General features: G+C 46.9%; 1 protein-coding gene across 7 annotated transcripts in view; it reads right to left on the bottom strand.

Moving 5' to 3' along the window:
• Positions 1–2877: 2877 nt before the first annotated feature.
• The window catches only part of cadps2 (Ca++-dependent secretion activator 2), a 121320-nt gene continuing 106453 nt past the window's right edge, over positions 2878–17744 (bottom strand). For all 7 annotated transcript variants that reach the window (XM_086209847.1, XM_086209846.1, XM_086209848.1 and 4 more), the window contains 3 exons: positions 14624–14731; positions 7529–7633; positions 2878–7058 (listed from right to left, as the gene is read on the bottom strand). In XM_086209847.1, coding sequence (XP_086065973.1) covers positions 6888–7058; positions 7529–7633; positions 14624–14731 — 384 coding nt within the window. In that variant the 3' untranslated portion in view covers positions 2878–6887. The remainder of the gene's footprint in view (positions 7059–7528; positions 7634–14623; positions 14732–17744) is intronic.

Genomic DNA, 17744 nt, shown 5'->3' with positions numbered 1-17744 from the left:
CACAGGAGAGCGTCGGGCGCGCGCTGGATGACAACGCTCACACTCAGACGATTGAAAATGTAAAATATACTACAACTACTACTACTACTACTACTAATATTAATAATAATGGCAATAATAAAAATGACAATACTACTACTAATAATAATAATAATATTAATAATAATGGCAATAATAAAAATGACAATTCTACTACTTCTACTACTAATATTATTAATAATGGCAATAATAAAAAAGAATACTATTACTAATACTAGTACTACTACGACGAATATTAATAATACAAATTAATAATGGCAATAATAAAAATAATAAAAAATGACAATACTGCTACTACTACTACTAATATTATTAATAATGGCAATAATAAAAAAGAATACTATTACTAATACTAGTACTACTACGACGAATATTAATAATAAAAATTAATAATGGCAATAATAAAAATAATAAAAAATGACAATACTACTACGACTACTAATAATAATAATAATACGAGTAATACTACTAATATTATTAATAATGGCAATAATAAAAAAGAATACTATTACTAATACTAGTACTACTACTACTAATATTAATAATGAAATTAATAATGGCAATAATAAAAAATGACAATACTACTACTACTACTACTAATGATAATAATACGAGTAATACTACTACTAATAGAACCTCTCACCTTCATCAGGGCTGAGTGATGACGACATGAATTCACGCTTCAAAGCTCCAAACGAACCAAAAACACACAAAAATACTACTTCTAATAATATTACTAGTACTACTACTAATAATGACAATTATTAAAGCTGCAGAAGAAGAAAAGTAGCAGCGCGCGAGGCCCTGGAGGAACCACCGACCAGCGGTCAGAAGTCACCGTTTGTTGTTGTTTGTTTTTGGAGAGTTTAAATAAAACGAGGGACATTTTTGATGCTTCAATATAAAAAGTTTAGAAAATTAGATTAAAAAAAAATCTAATTATTGATCAGATCAATAACCTGATCGGTTCATCAGCAGCTGGAGTTTTGTTTGAAACAGTTTTGACGCCGCTGGTGTTTCCATGGTGACGCAGGTGGTTCCTCCGCCGTCAGGTGACGTGGCGGCTGTGATTGACAAAGATCATCAACCAATACTTCTATTGGTGATCAATAACACTCAGGCTGCTCGCGCTTTGCCATGAAGCCTTGATCCTGATTTCAATCCGTTTTTATTGATTCGGTTTCGTTTGGTTTTCATTTTTGTCCCTTTTTTTTTTTAATAAATTAAATGAGAAAAAATTACGAAAAATACGTGACGTTGCTTGTCGCGCGGGTTTGAACGTGGCTGATAAACTGACCACCTACGTAACAGTTACAGGCGCGAGGCCTTTTTTTAATTGTAGTTTTACAAAATCTCATCGTAGTTTTGTCCCTCGCTGGTTTTATTTCTAGGTTTTTGACGTTTTTTGTTTTGTGGCTGATAAAAACGCAGACGTGATGACGCGGTTCTTCTTCTTGTGTTGAATTTTATTTTTCTTCTTTTATTTTGTATATTTAATAATCTGAAGTTCCAGTAAGCAGGAGTTCATGTTAAGATTTATAATAAATCCTTCGAGTGTCGCTCTCTAAATCCTCTTTAAATTAATTCAAGTTATTTTTTAGAAGAAATTCATGATTACGTCGAACGACTGCTGCGGTGACGACACCACTAGAACTCAGAGACCGGAACCATGCGACTGAGGCTTCAAGTTCATGGGTGATCTGGACTCTGGTCTCCTCTGGACTTACCGCCACCCGAACCGGGACTTCTCTCCTTCCGCGCGCCAGTCCAACGCCGTCAGAGCTGTCACAAGCGTGACGTCACCTAGAGGACAAATTCGGACTCGCTGATCAATGCCGGCAGTGTCCCTGGACCAGGACCTGTCCCGTCTACAGAGGGTTTTTGCACCAGATTCCTAATGAGGAACCCACCAGCCATGTAGAACCCGGAAGGGTCACAGAACCACATAAGGTCTGAGGGGCCGTGGAGGAATCAGAAGGTTCCTGGTTCAATCCCTGCAAACTGTCCTGAGTGCCTCTGAGCAAGAGAAGAGCTGGAGGCCCCAACAGAGGAGCAGCCAGGAGGAAGTCACCGACGCTCCGATCGATCAACGTGGATCAGAGGACCGACACACACCGAGCACTCTGACGTCATCACCAGGACGGGGCTTCATTCCAGGAAAGCAAACCAGCGGAACTTCAAGTTGGTGTTTTTATTTTGTTTGCGTCTGAACGACAGAACAATAATCACACACGTGTGTGTGTGTGTATACTGTATATATATATATATATACACACACACACATATATATGTGTATATATATATATATACACACACGTATATATACAGTATATACACGCACCACACACATATACACGTGTGTATACACACATACGTGTGTATGTGTATATATGTGTGTGGTGCGTGTATATACTGTATATATACGTGTGTGTATATATATATATATACACATATATATGTGTGTGTGTGTATATATATATATATATATATATATATATATATATATATATATATATACACAGTATATACACACACACACATATATACACGCACCACACACATATATACACATACACACGTATGTGTGTATACACACGTGTATATGTGTGTGGTGCGTGTATATACTGTATATATACGTGTGTGTATATATATATATATACACATATATATGTGTGTGTGTGTATATACTGTATATATATATATATATATATATATATATATATATATATACACACACACATATATACATACATATATACGTGTATACACACATACATGTGCATGTGTATATGTGTGTGTGTACACACACATGTACATATGAGTATAACACACACACACGTGTTATCTGCTCCGGTGTCCCCATATTTAAATCCACGTTTATCACGGTGGAAACGTGTCGTTTCCGATTCTTTAACGAAAACTCTTCTTAATAATAAACAAATTGGGACATAAAATCATACAAAAACAGGATAACATGATGAGCTTCTCACTGAGTCGATGTGCTGCGCGCAACCGATCACGTGTGACGTCACAGAGATCACGCCATCCAGCAGCAGGAGGAACGGAGAACGCCGGCAGCAGAAAGCTCCTCCTCGGCGCTCCCTCCAGACCAGACGAGGAACCTTCCAGCTTCTTATTCCAGAGGAAAAACCATCGAACGCCGAGTTTCAAAAACGTTTTATTAGTGACACTCATTTGAGACACCTGGACAAAACAGGTGCAAAACAAGACGATATAAATACCCTTCTTCACAAGGACTTTGTCCCGTTGAGCTGCACCCACACAAACTGGACCGACAATTCAAACAAACGTTAAACAGTTTTTCTCACCGACGACACGTAAACACGGTGGATGCCGCAGCTGCTCACAGCCGAGCACATTCAACACTTGGATCCCATTAAAAACAGAAGAAGAAGAAGAAGAAGAATTCCAGACTGTTCCTGTCTGTTTGTTGGCACGTCTCTACGCCTTTGATCAATGCTGGATACGATGCAGGTTTGGCGGCGGGACCATGTGACCAGGGCTCGCTATCAGTCTTCACGACAGTAAATATCACAATGAACAGAGACGTCAGCAGACGGTAGCGAGCTCAACGCCGCCTAGTCAGTCTGACACCAGCGGCCGTGAATCCTCCACAGGACCGATGTGGATCGGCTCCAGCGCTGAGCGAGGACCAGCCGTCGTGGATGTTTGTCCCAGTCAAGATGCGTCCACTAAAACTGCTGGTTTGGACTGTTGCCACGGGAACGTGAATGGTCCTGTCAGAGCTGGACCAGTCTGGCGCAAGTCTCACTCTGAAACCTCGCGGCAGGTGAGTGGGTGAAAGGGAGGAGCTTGCTGGCACCTGGAGGACAGGTGTGTGTTCCCGCATCTCCAAACTGTGGAGACAAAACCATTCCTTCGGCCTTTCGGAGAGACACCGGTGACGTGGGGCAGACCGTCGTGGGCAGCAGCCATTTTGATGACATGGACTGCTGCCAGGCAGACGAAGTCCTGCCAGAAAACACTTTTTCCTGAATAAAACTTCTTGATTAATGTCTGTTTCTGGCGTCCATGTTTTACGGGCCAGACCCACTGGACACGTTGTAATGGGAGGATTGATACGCCACTTTACATCCGTCAAGTTTTGGCTTCATCCCACACGGACCAAACTTCACACCACGAGCGCTGAGCGAGACCAAGGGCGGAACCAGACGACTGAACTCGCTTCCATCGACAGGCCGTTTTCTCAACGAGGTGTAAAGAGCAAAGGACGTACGAAACCCCCTGACGGCGTGTTTTACGTCGTATCGCTGTGGCTAAAGTGTCTCAGCTGGAAAAACCAGGACGGACAACGGTCCAGGTGCTAAGCTGGAAAAAGTTAAAAGTAAAAACAACGGCCTGCTAACGGGACGCCGTCCGGCACCTGGAGGAACGATCCTGGCAGAACAATAAACACCCGTGACTTTAGTAGACGTGATCTGATGTGGACAAATGTCCATTTTTCTGTTCCCAATCTGAATTTAGACATATTTTTGTCCAGATAAATCATTTTGACTCAAAAAGTTTCTGCTTTGAGGTGCTGGTGGTGTTTCCAGGCCCACCTGCCTTAAAAACACTTCACAAAACCAAGAAACCTTTTCAGTGACACTTTGTTTTACAGACCACGACAGAGTAGAAAAAAAACTGTAATTTTGCATTTTTCCCACCAGAGGCCACCTGCCGTCATGTAGCCTCGTGCTAGCTTGGAGTTGTTAAGAGTTTGTGGAATCGAGACAGTGAACGTCAAACATTTATTGGCTGAATTGATGCGAAAGCTCTGACGGCAAAAACTCACGAGATGATTTGGCAAAACTCCACAGTAGGTTTGTAGTTGAGTTTGAACGTACTTCTCTAAGTCGATGGTATCCTGCTGAGGCTAAAGACCACCGCAGGCATGAGGTGTGTTTGTAGTCCTACAGGAAGTGGTCATCTCCTGGTTCCTCCACCAGCAGCCAATAGGATCGCTCCATGTGATTGTGGTGATTGAACCAGTAAATCAGCTCTGGGGAACAAAAGTTGATGATCTTCCAGGTTCAGTTCATCAAGATCATCTTCACTAATGAACCCTCTGATGATGCTGGAAGCCTGGATGCTACGGTTAGCAGTGCTAAGCTAACGTTAGCCTACGAAGGAACTACACCAGTGTCACATGATTTTAACGTCACCAGGACAAATCTTCTTCAATGATCACCACAACCTCTGTAGTTTCATTTAGACGCTTGTTAGCGGCCCACGTTTTTAAGACTCAGTAAGGAGAGGTATTACTGATGTGTTTGTTTTGTTAGTGCTAAGCTAACTAGCCTGGGTCTCAGCTCCCTATTGGAGGCTCTCTAGCTTTTTGCCTGTCTCTCAGACAAGGGACTTCCGTGGTCCTGAAACAACGTCCTTCATCCGTCTCTATACATGATTGTTTTTCCTGCAAAGCAACATCATCATGACGGTTGCACTCCAGAATTTACTGCGTGTGATGTGAAAGCATGAAATACTTCTTTGCAGACTGTTTCTTTGTAAAATTCGGATGCTTATTGTCAGTTTTAGACACCAAGACACCAAACCGTCCACAACAAGCTCACGAAGACGCGCCGAGGAGCCGTAAGATGCTACTTTAGCTTATTGGAACCAACAGTCATAATTTATGAGCGCATAAGCAGCTGATTCTCAGGAACATGTAAACACTGAAGTGTTCCGCCGGCGGCGGCGGTGTCTATGCTAGCGTTGGAACTCTGAGTCAAACATTCAACAAAATGGAGTTGTCACTGAAAATCAAAATAACATTCAGAGCTAAGACAGTGGAACCTTTAACAGTCAGGAGAACCCCAGAGTCCAAGCTTCCGTGAACCAACCTCCTCAGTCACTGTTGCAATCATGCTAACGGTGGCAAGGTACGGATCTAGCAGAGCTTGCGGGGGGGGGGGGGGGGGGCGCTGTACAAAGTGACATCACTCAGAGTATGGCTGCCATGGAGGGTCCCTGTCCTGCAGGTGAGAGAGGGAGGGTGAGGTTGGTCTCAGCACCATCCGGAGCGTCTCACCTCGTGTCCGTTGTACATTCTGACTCACAAACGTGTCAGTGTCAGCACGTATGTCAAGTGTCCAGGTGATGAGCGTGCGACAGGTAGGGGTGGTGAGGGAGGGACGAGTGAGGGAGGGACGAGTCCCCACAAGAGCACTCCGTTCCTCCCGATCGAACCTTAAATCACAATCAATGACGTGCCCTCCTGTGACGTTAGCCGTGTCCGATACAGCGGGGAGGGAGAAGCCAGAAATGATCTGGAAAAAGGGGTGGAGCCAGACTTTTCCAGTACCACATCCACCCCCAAATAAGTGGAAGAAAATGGTTGGATGGACATTTATTTAACATCATAAAATTAGACCCTTTCGGAAGTTTTGATTAATTTCTGGAAAAGTACCAGATCAGGCATGACAAAAGAACGCAGCTGTTGGAGTGATAAAAAGTTTGAAAATATGCAGTTTGGTGCAGGTCTGGACGAAACTGTGGATGAAGGAGATGATAGAGAGATTTTTTTCCCCCCAAGTTGATTCCTTCTGTTAATAAAGCTGTCGGGAGCTGAAAACCTCCAGAATGTAGACGCTGCGATCAGCACCTCGCCACAGCCTGGCGTTCTCTTCGTATTAACATCATGATAAGCTAGCCAACGTTAGCTTACGTCAAAAGCGTCACGGCTGCGTTGCCCTGCCATCGCTGTCGTCTTTTGGGAGGAGAATCGCATGAGGACACGTTTCATTAATTGCGAGGGAAGGCCTTAATCTGTCGTGGAGATAATCCAGGGTGGTGTGTGTGTGTGTGTGTGTGTGTGTGTGTGTTTTTTAGTCGTCCTCCTCATCGCTGTCTCTCATGCTGATGCCCTGCAGGCCGTCTCCTGCCTTAACGGCCACCGTGGCCTCCTCCACCGTCAGCCGGTTGTAGATGGTCTCATAGCTCTTGTTGTTGAGCGTGCCGTCCAGGACGCCCTGCAGCCGGAAGTCTCGGTATGTCTTCTGTTGCAGAGGGGAGGGGGATCGGTTAAAGGAGAAGGAAAAGCAGAGAGCATCTTAGGAATGCAGCGAGTGGAGGCGGCTGTTCAGCAGGACAAAAGCGGGAAGATTGAGGCTCAAGGACGAGTTGAGTCTTTTATGCATAGGACTGTGAAAGCGACGGAGGCGTCTGAGGGGTTCTACCTTTGGTCTGGAGCCTTTATCATTCCTCCTCTCACTGCTGTCAAGTTAAACTTGCATATTTGTATACAACAACTATGGAAGACAAAAGCAGCTGGCAGCCGCGCACAGTTGAGCAGCTTTCTCTCGGTGTCTCGCTGCCACTTCAGCGGGATTCGTCTTCTATGGCTTCAGCGTCACTTCGGACTGACAGCTACAATTCAAGTCAGTGCAGCCTCGTGCGCATTCACAGCAACCAAAAGGAGACCTGAGTCCCCTAGAAATGAAAATACTGGTGCTTTGTTTTGATTTACCTTCACAATCTTGATGAGTGTTTTCAGCTGGTACATGTGGAGCTGCAGGTCCAGCCGGTCAGTCAGCCAAACACACACCGCCTTCATGGAGCCCGTGTACCATTGCTGTCAACAAACCACACAATCGGGAGAATTACTGGCTGCCCGGAACGATGCTGCTTATTAGCTCTCCTCCATGGCAGCGGCAGCCTCCAACCTGGGGCCGCGTTCAGCTGCATGTTAAAGTAACATAGGAGCGTTTAGGCTGGGAAGTGGTGACCGTCATCCGCCCAACTGTAGTGAAATGTTGGACCTGAAATGGCTGAACAGAGGACGACGTCCTGGTTCTGGAGACGGTACACACCTGAACATCAGGTGGCGTGTGAGTGCATGAAGCTTCTCTAAAGAGGTTCTTTCACAGGCTGAATTACTCCACCATGTCAGATACTTTCAGCTGGCAGAAGTCCTTCACGTGTTCTACATCCACCAAACCGATCATTTATCGCTCAGAACGAAGCGTTTGGAGCAGAACTGCCCCTCATTAAAAAGAACAAACATGATAACGTGGTGAATTTCTGCTCGCCAGTCCTGTTTTCAGCACTTCAGATGACTTCTGAGGAGCTTCATGTCACTCACACCTGAAGTTCAAAGGATGGGCGGCATGAAAATGGCAAAAGCTCGGCGGAGAACGTTTACTCGTTCAAAGAGGAGGATTTACTGTGAAACTCCAGATTTTTACCACGACAGGAAGGTTCATGGCCCGACATTGAACCTGAAAGATACAAGAAGAAAGGAAAACACCGGTTCCCTCTTTGTATTTTTCATTTCATGCTCTTCCCTCACACCTTCCTCCACCATGCCACAGCCGCTGGAACTCAAACACACCTTTCCTCACCTGAAGAGCAATCGCAGCCCTCAACACAGGGCTTGGAAAACGCACACATCCAGGTGCTTCATTCAGCTCCCAGTCATGACTCTGACACAATCCTAACCATCAATATTCAAATCTGCTTTACGAGCAGCCAACAGACTTCATTTCACACCAAGAAGAAACATAATTACCTTCTAATTGCAGGGAGAAAAACAGCCCAAAGGTTATTCCACACGTCTGACAAGAGCCAAAACATGTCCGTGATCATTCCGGGTCGTGCAAATACTTGATTTCTTGATTGCGGGAGCGACTTCTGACCTCCTTCACGCTCGCTGGTTATAATTATATCAATGTGACGAGGCTGCTCCTCTCCCTCCAACCTGGTAATGTCGCCAAAATGCAAGAAATGTATGAAGGAAGGTTTAATGAAGGTTAATCAGAGGTCCTGGTTTTAATTCTCGTCTATGAGAATAAACACCGATTTTTTTCTCTCCTTTTTTATCGCTGAAATAAAAAAAGTCAGGGGATCATCTGAGAAGTTCAGATCATGATAAAGCTCTTCATACAGCTTTTTAAAGAGAAATACAAGCACTCTTCTAGCAATTTGAAAAAAAATCATTAAAAACCTCTTAATTAAGGCATCTTATTTAGTCAACATGCAGTTGAACATGTGAGTCTTTAAACGCTTTGTTCAGGATTCAAGTGGAATCAAAGATCTTTAGGGTGAAAGCAACATTTCTACAGCATGGAAGCACTTTTCCCTCCCTCTGTTCTTCAAGGGAACACTTTGGTTGTTCTCCGTTATTTCGGTTCCTCGCTTTTCTTCACACCGCCTGAAAAAAATGTAATCAACATGAACATTTTCAAAAGTAATGTCAGGGCTGGTCCGTAGCAAAGGAGACATGCGTGGTTACAGAAACATTTCCCGCGGTTAACTGGGTCAACTGAGACTCGTTACCCCGGAATATCTGACGAGTGAACATATCGCGCTCATGACCTGTCAAAGATGGAAGCACAGTGGAACCAGAGGCGTCTCGGAGAGCAACAACCTCCACCAACATCATAAGACGTGAGTTACTGACAGACAGGCTCAGACCTCCGGCACCACCACGTCAGGTGGACGTGACCCTCGGGTTACACGTGAGCAGAGGTTCTACAACATCTCAGGCCTGAGGGGTGTTTGTAGTCCAACAGGAAGTTAGCATGTCAGGCGTGAGGTCTGTTTGTAGTCCAACAGGAAGTTAGCATGTCAGGCGTGAGGTTTGTTTGTAGTCCAACAGGAAGTTAGCATGTCAGGCGTGAGATCCGTTTGTAGTCCAACAGGAAGTTAGCATGTCAGGCGTGAGGTTTGTTTGTAGTCCAACAGGAAGTTAGCATGTCAGGCGTGAGGTTTGTTTGTAGTCCAACAGGAAGTTAGCATGTCAGGCGTGAGGTCTGTTTGTCGTCCAACAGGAAGTTAGCATGTCAGGCGTGAGGTTTGTTTGTAGTCCAACAGGAAGTTAGCATGTCAGGCGTGAGGTCTGTTTGTAGTCCAACAGGAAGTTAGCATGTCAAGCGTGAGGTTTGTTTGTCGTCCAACAGGAAGTTAGCATGTCAGGCGTGAGGTCTGTTTGTCGTCCAACAGGAAGTTAGCATGTCAGGCGTGAGGTCTGTTTGTAGTCCAACAGGAAGTTAGCATGTCAAGCGTGAGGTTTGTTTGTCGTCCAACAGGAAGTTAGCATGTCAGGCGTGAGGTCTGTTTGTCGTCCAACAGGAAGTTAGCATGTCAGGCGTGAGGTCTGTTTGTAGTCCAACAGGAAGTTAGCATGTCAAGCGTGAGGTTTGTTTGTCGTCCAACAGGAAGTTAGCATGTCAGGCGTGAGGTCTGTTTGTCGTCCAACAGGAAGTTAGCATGTCAGGTGTGAGGTCTGTTTGTAGTCCTACAGGAAGTTAGCATGTCTGGTGTGAGGTCTGTTTGTAGTCCAACAGGAAGTTAGCATGTCAGGTGTGAGGTCTGTTTGTAGTCCAACAGGAAGTTAGCATGTCAAGCGTGAGGTTTGTTTGTCGTCCAACAGGAAGCTAGCATGTCAGGCGTGAGGTCTGTTTGTAGTCCAACAGGAAGTTAGCATGTCAAGCGTGAGGTTTGTTTGTCGTCCAACAGGAAGTTAGCATGTCAGGTGTGAGGTCTGTTTGTAGTCCTACAGGAAGTTAGCATGTCAGGCGTGAGGTCTGTTTGTCGTCCAACAGGAAGTTAGCATGTCAGGTGTGAGGTTTGTTTGTCGTCCAACAGGAAGTTAGCATGTCAAGCGTGAGGTTTGTTTGTCGTCCAACAGGAAGTTAGCATGTCAGGTGTGAGTTTGAACGTACTTCTCTAAGTCGATGGTATCCTGCTGAGGCTAAAGACCACCGCAGGCATGAGGTGTGTTTGTAGTCATACAGGAAGTTAGCATGTCAAGCGTGAGGTTTGTTTGTCGTCCAACAGGAAGTTAGCATGTCAGGCGTGAGGTCTGTTTGTCGTCCAACAGGAAGTTAGCATGTCAGGCGTGAGGTCTGTTTGTAGTCCAACAGGAAGTTAGCATGTCAAGCGTGAGGTTTGTTTGTCGTCCAACAGGAAGTTAGCATGTCAGGCGTGAGGTCTGTTTGTCGTCCAACAGGAAGTTAGCATGTCAGGTGTGAGGTCTGTTTGTAGTCCTACAGGAAGTTAGCATGTCTGGTGTGAGGTCTGTTTGTAGTCCAACAGGAAGTTAGCATGTCAGGTGTGAGGTCTGTTTGTAGTCCAACAGGAAGTTAGCATGTCAAGCGTGAGGTTTGTTTGTCGTCCAACAGGAAGCTAGCATGTCAGGCGTGAGGTCTGTTTGTAGTCCAACAGGAAGTTAGCATGTCAAGCGTGAGGTTTGTTTGTCGTCCAACAGGAAGTTAGCATGTCAGGTGTGAGGTCTGTTTGTAGTCCTACAGGAAGTTAGCATGTCAGGCGTGAGGTCTGTTTGTCGTCCAACAGGAAGTTAGCATGTCAGGTGTGAGTTTGAACGTACTTCTCTAAGTCGATGGTATCCTGCTGAGGCTAAAGACCACCGCAGGCATGAGGTGTGTTTGTAGTCATACAGGAAGTGGTCATCTCCTGGTTCCTCCCCCAGCAGCCAATAGGATCGCTCCCTGTGATTGTGGGTGACTGAACCAGTAAATCAGCTCTGGTGAACAGAAGTTGATGATCTTCTAGGTTTAATTGAAGGTTAAAAATTAAAAATGGCGTGAACTCTAATTTTGTTGACGCCGCCTCACCCACTGCCTCCGTCCAACCACAGAAACCCAGTGAACGCAGTGTTCAGGTCTTGCAGCTCAGTCCAGTGTTGAGGGATCCGAATTGTGAATTTGTTCAGAAAACTTTAAGATCAACTGTCAGATTTAAAGCAGTCAAGAGAAGCTGATCAACTTGGACACCCACCACTGGACCGAGTCCTTTAAAGGTACCAGAAGACACAAATATCAGGTCGTATGTGTACTTCTACTGTGATCGCGAAGGAAACTCAATACTCTTCTGTTTCATTTGACAGAGGTCTTTTAGCAGCTGCTGTTTTATCTGCAATTTATTTTTACTCAAGTCAAGGACCTGCAGCTCCTCCTCTGATGTCTTTAATGTGTCTGGTTGGTCAGTCGGGATCGTCGAACGTGTGAAAAAACAAAAACATACACCGTGTGTGTGTGTGTGTGTGTGTGTGTGTGTACACGACGTACGCATCCTTGCTGCTGCTGCGTGTCACACTCAGCACGGTAGTTTTAGTTATTTAATCTTTTTCACGTCCTTCATGTTCTCCTCCAACATGCGGTATCAGGGATGATAGCACCGGCATGCTAATGAGCTCGCCGACGGCTGGCTGCTCTCCGGGTTAACAGATGCACGGGGATGTTAAAATTACTGCATGATACCCCCCCCCCCCCCCCCCACGCCACCGGCGTGCCTGACGGTCGCCTCGACGGCCACGGTAACTGTCGTGGAAATTGAGCATGAAGTTGCTCCTTAATTGAGCAGATTAGAGGATGAGTGAAAGCAGATGGAGGGAATATGTGTGTGTGTGTGTGTGTGGGGGGGGGGGGGGGGGGTGAAGGCGAGGCGGTCCCCCGGTGGTGTCACAGTAATGATGCAATTTGAACAAATGACACATATTCTTGTCCTGGCACTGAGCATAAAAATACAGTTTTTAATTCTGACAATTTCATCCAAAATCATCGTTTCAATCCTGAATTTTTTTCTCTCGAACAAAAATGTCAGCTTTGATTAATTCTGGATTTTCATGTTTACTGAATTTCCTTCAGGTTTCTGTGTTCAGAGAGAAAACTCGTGCCTGCAGTGAGGGAATATTGAATATAGGATGAATTGATGAAAATGTGAAAATAATTTAGAAACAAAAACCGGTCCTTCAGTCTTGAGTTCTTGCTCTGTAATTTCATAATTTTGCGTTTCACAAGGACAACAAACGCCAACAACACGTCAGCTGAAAACCACGCCTTTCATGTTTTGTGTAAAAAAAAAAATCCATAAATAATAAGGAGATGACAAAGAAATCATTTCCTTGATTCTAAAATCAACTCATGGAATACAAATATAAACCTTATTTTGAATTTGAGATTCTGAAAAACATTTTTTTTTGTAGTTTCCAGATTAAATAGAAGGAAAAAATCAATAAAACTGAACCAAAAACTCTCCAAGTTTTCACGTGACTTTGAGGATTTTCTTGATAAAAACCTTTAAATCGATCCTCGTTTCCTGGTGAGGCTGAAGAGGCCGAACCCTTGAGGGTTTCATCTGAATGTCAAACGGAGTGTAAGGAGACGGTCGAGAGCTCCGAGGGTTCCGCGTTCTCGGCTTCATTGAGGTGATTTCACTGCTGATATGACAACGATGGCGTGAATCACACAGCGCTCCCGGGAGCTCTCGTACAGAAGCAGGCGGACGGCACACGTGTCTTCAGCTGCGTGTTGATGCGCCACACACTCGTCTGGTTTCTCCTCTTATTGCTCGTTTTATCAGAGCCTCTTGCTTCTTCTTTGTGTGGACAAACCGCCTGCTTAAGGGGAGGCGTCATAAATGAATCGGACTCCGACTCGCTCAGACACGCGTAAACAAGACAATTTTGTAGCTGTAATGCGACTGGCAGGAGGCCTGATGATGCTGTATGAACACAGGATTTATTTTCTCCGTCTCTCTCTCTCTCTCTCTCTCCCACACACACACACACACACACACACACACCCTCAGTGTGTTGGTGTGTGTTGTCGGCTGAGCAGAGACACTTGGAGGCCTCACCACCACCTCCTTCTTGGCGCATGACTGGGTGCTTCTGAGCTCCATTAGACTCATTCTCCACACCCCCGCCCCACACACACACACACACACACACACACACGCATTCTACAAATCAGTGCAGCTCCAGCTCCAGCCACAACACCTCCAACCCTCAGAGGAGGCAGCGGGCGGCAGAAATCCATCGCTGGACTGTCTGCTGCTAATGTGGACGATGGTGTGAGCCGCCATGTCTGCTGCATTGACTCACGCCGGCGAGCTCAGGCGTGTTTGGCAACTCAGCGCTAAAATATTCCTATAAATCTGAATCCTGGAAGGGGGTAGCTGGCGGACAGAATGGGCAGCGTGGGATGGCGAGGAGGGTGGATGGGTGGGGGAGCGGCGTTCGCTCCCGCCGAGCGAGCTGTCAGCTCTCGGCGTGTCCTAAGTGATAAACAGGTCAACAGAAGCGGCGGGTGTTTCCAGCCTGCTGCTGCTCCCAAACCAGAGAATCAAGATCTCAAACCGACGGAATAAAGAAACGGCGCTGAGCTCGATGTGCAGGTGAGCTCGTTTTCATGCAAAAACAGATTGTATGACGAGATCGGTACCAACACAACCAGAACCAGAACGCATTCAGGAAGTGAACCCTCACGAAGATGGCGTCCTGACCCCGGGCTCAAAGCCACAAGCAGCGATGAGCCGACCCTCACTCACACCCTTGTGTGTGTGCGTGTGTGTGGGTGTGGAGAGACACACACTTCTTGTCTTTGATGTTGCTGTACTTCAAATGAAGACATCAGAGTGAATTCTGGTTGTTGGGGTTTAAGTGAAGGCAAACACCACCGCCACGCTCGTCACGTGCCACCATTTTCAAATCAGTCCACGCACTGAACCTCGACATGGCCGATCCAGGGAGGGCGAGGCCTACCTGAGGGAAAAAACCTGGACCGGACAGAATCTTTTTAAAAGATGAGTCAGAACTCACATCGAAGACCTTCTCGATGTTGAGCTCGTCGTTGACGCGGTCGCGCAGGATGTCCTGGTTCTGGCGTACGAAGGTGATGTAGGTGTCGGCCAGATCCATCCCAGGTTTCTGTGGGAGAGAGATGACGACGTGAGGCCGGGTGATGCGTGGAGAACGTGTGTGTGTGTGTGTGTGTGTGTGTGTGTGTTCTCATGGTGCTCTACAGCAGCCTGCAGCCAGACAGTACCAGAGGAACACGGCAGGAACAGGCAGGTTCTAACCCAGCAGTGACATAGAACCCGTCCACCAAAGAACAATGGCGTCAACAGAGGAAGAGAGAAACATTGATACCAGTAATTAATGTCGTCTGACATCGACTCCCTCCGACGTCTCTGGTTGTGCTTCTTCATCTACACACTCATTATAGTTCATATCAGCTTTGCTGTTTTAATTTTCTTTATCTTCTTTCAATTATGGTGGCAATTTTAAGCAGCTTCAGACTGAACTGTGTATTTATTTTATTCTTCTAACATTTATATTCTCGCCGTGTTTATATTGTTGTCCGACTCCAATCATGGTTTTATTTTTATCTTTTGTGTGCTTGATTAAGTCGTATTCACTCCCACGCCACTCAGCGTTCGCCAGCCATCATCAGCGTCACACTGTTGGAAACTTCTACCTGGTTTTTCTTATTTCATTTCTCTTTCCTCAGTCAGTCGCTTGAAAAACGGCTTTGATTGGTTCCTGATGTTTCCTGGGTAGAAGTATTGCAAGAACGTCTGTGGTGGCCGTGCTGGGAGCACCGTCAAGCTGCTGAGGTGGTCATGGAGGAGTGCCGGGCGGCGGCAGCGGCGAGAGGCCAGAGCCTGCTCATTCACACTCCCTGTTGTCAGGGGAGATTACAACTGTGGTGCGTATTGTAATTGCTTTGACATCTTTCACACCCGTTTTCTCTGAGCCGGCATGCCGAGGCCCCCGGGGGTTTGTTCTTCTGCTACAGCGCCGCTGAGCATGGCACGTCAAGTCCCCCGTGGACAGACAAGAAAATGGAGCCCGGAGAAGCTCAGAGAGCGTTTGGCGTCACTCGAAGGCCAAAGGCAGGTTGGAGGACGGCTCAGACACGTAGGAGCTCTGCCCATCAGAGACGAAGCCAAGCACACAGATGTCACACGCTGATGTGGTTGGAGGAGAACGAATCATGGCCGCCGCCTCCACCAGGCCACGCTGATGAACTCATGGGTCCGACTGGTTCTTAATCGTTGCAGGACACCGGGTTGGACGGCTGCCGTGGTCCCAGTGTACAGGAAGGCATTTACTCCCTGAAGTAGTTTCAACTGGACCGACACGATCCAACTTTCCCACTCTGTCTGTGACTCGGTGGTTCGGAGGAGCTCTCGCAGCGGCGAGGAGGTCAGGGGGGCGGAGGAGAGACTTTCAGCTGAGGTCACAGTCTCAACGAGTGAGCGACGTCTCTCCTCAGGCGCGGTTCTCACCGCTCGATGGAACCTACATGGGAAAACGTTGTTGTTCTTCGGCTGCTTCACATGCGTCTGCGTTAATATGGAGGTGACCTCAAAGTGTCTGCTGGAACGACTCAGACAATGTGACGGGGACAGTGACGCCCACCTGGTTCGCCCTCGCCAAGATTTCAACAATCTGCCAGACTCACCAGAGGAATATGGGAGTTCTGACAGGCCGGGAGTCAGCAGGTCCCCCTGCAGCCATGTGACCCCACTTTAACCTCCGGTATCTGGCGGTTTACTCGTCCAGCGGTCCGTCTGCATCACAGCTGAGCGGCTGACTGATTGCAGCCTGTCACTCACCGTTAGAGGGAACAGCTTCTCAGACGGTTTGTCATCAGGAGCGGAGCAGCATCTTGTGTCAGGGGTGCCACAGCTCAGGAGGACTGATGGGAAGGCTGCTGGTTCGGTTCCTCAGAGGCTGTGTCAGCCCACTGTGGAAACGCCACTAAAAACAGACTTAATGCCACCAGGAGATGGCGGTATGAGCAACAAACAGCCGACTTTTTAGTGAAAGTTCCGATCCGACTCAGGCAGAGGTTTGAGCGAATGACCGTTAGCGTCAAGCTTGAGAGACGTGGCTGGCTCTTCCTGCATTCTGCAGTCACAAAGAAATGCAGAAGGGAAAAACTTCTCTGAGTGCCTGACACCGCCTGGCGAGTATTTGAACGGCAAAATAAACTTTAGCCTGCTTTCTTTAAACTTTCCGGCTGCAGTTCGAGGAAGGTTCTTCCACTACTCCCCCCTGCACAGAGGCCATTAAGAAACAGTTCCCCAGTCTGGTGTGGAAGGACGTGGCTGCCAGCACTCAGTCCATACCACCCAAAACCTGTAGGGTGAACTCGATGCCCACTGGAAGCCAGACCTCGTTAGCGAGCACCGGGGGGTGGGTGGGGGTGTTCAGGTGTTACAGACCAGCTTTTAAAAAACACGTCAGGAAGGACAAACGTGGACGAGTGCCAGAACAATCTGCACGACAACACTCGCGTGTTTTGTGTGTCACTGGCAACATATCTCTGCCCCCGTTGTCACTGGAGACATCAACTCTCCGCCCTCCCGTCCCCTCGAGGCTCAGTCTCAATCATTTACCTCTTTTTTCTCCGGCTGCTGAGGAGGTGACAAAGAAGCGTGACAGACCTGAGACGCCGGCGCAGTTCCAGCCACCGAGATTAAGACTTTGACACGAGAGGAAAGAAAGACGGACAGAAATCAGAGGAAGACACACACAGACATACAAGCCGCTCGGCGCTCTTGTCACGCTCGGTCCTCGCCGCTGTTTGGCCTCTTTCACTGTTTCCTCACTTGTAGCAAAACACCAGTAATCCTCTCTGCGCCAGGATAATGGCCGCCGGGTTGCTTGTCAACACGTGACAACAACAAAAATCCAGTGTAAAATTAAGAAGTGTTTCTGTTTGGGGGGGGGGGGGGGTAATTACAGCCCTCGCCTGCCTCGTTTCCTGTCCCGGATTGATTTCAGTTCTACCAGGTGTGTGTGTGTGTGTGTGTGTGTGTGTGTGTGTGTGTGTGTGTGTGTGTCCTAGAATAAACCCAGAGGAGCTGATTAAGCGGGACGATGCTGAACTCCAGGCAGACGTCTTTCACGTCCTCGGTAGAATCAAGCG

Source organism: Aulostomus chinensis, chromosome 7 (assembly GCF_037954235.1).
Source record: "Aulostomus chinensis isolate RoL2024-O1b breed Wild chromosome 7, RoL_Achi_v1.0, whole genome shotgun sequence".
Taxonomy (NCBI): Eukaryota; Metazoa; Chordata; class Actinopteri; order Syngnathiformes; family Aulostomidae; genus Aulostomus; species Aulostomus chinensis.
This window is presented reverse-complemented; position numbering and strand designations above follow the sequence as displayed.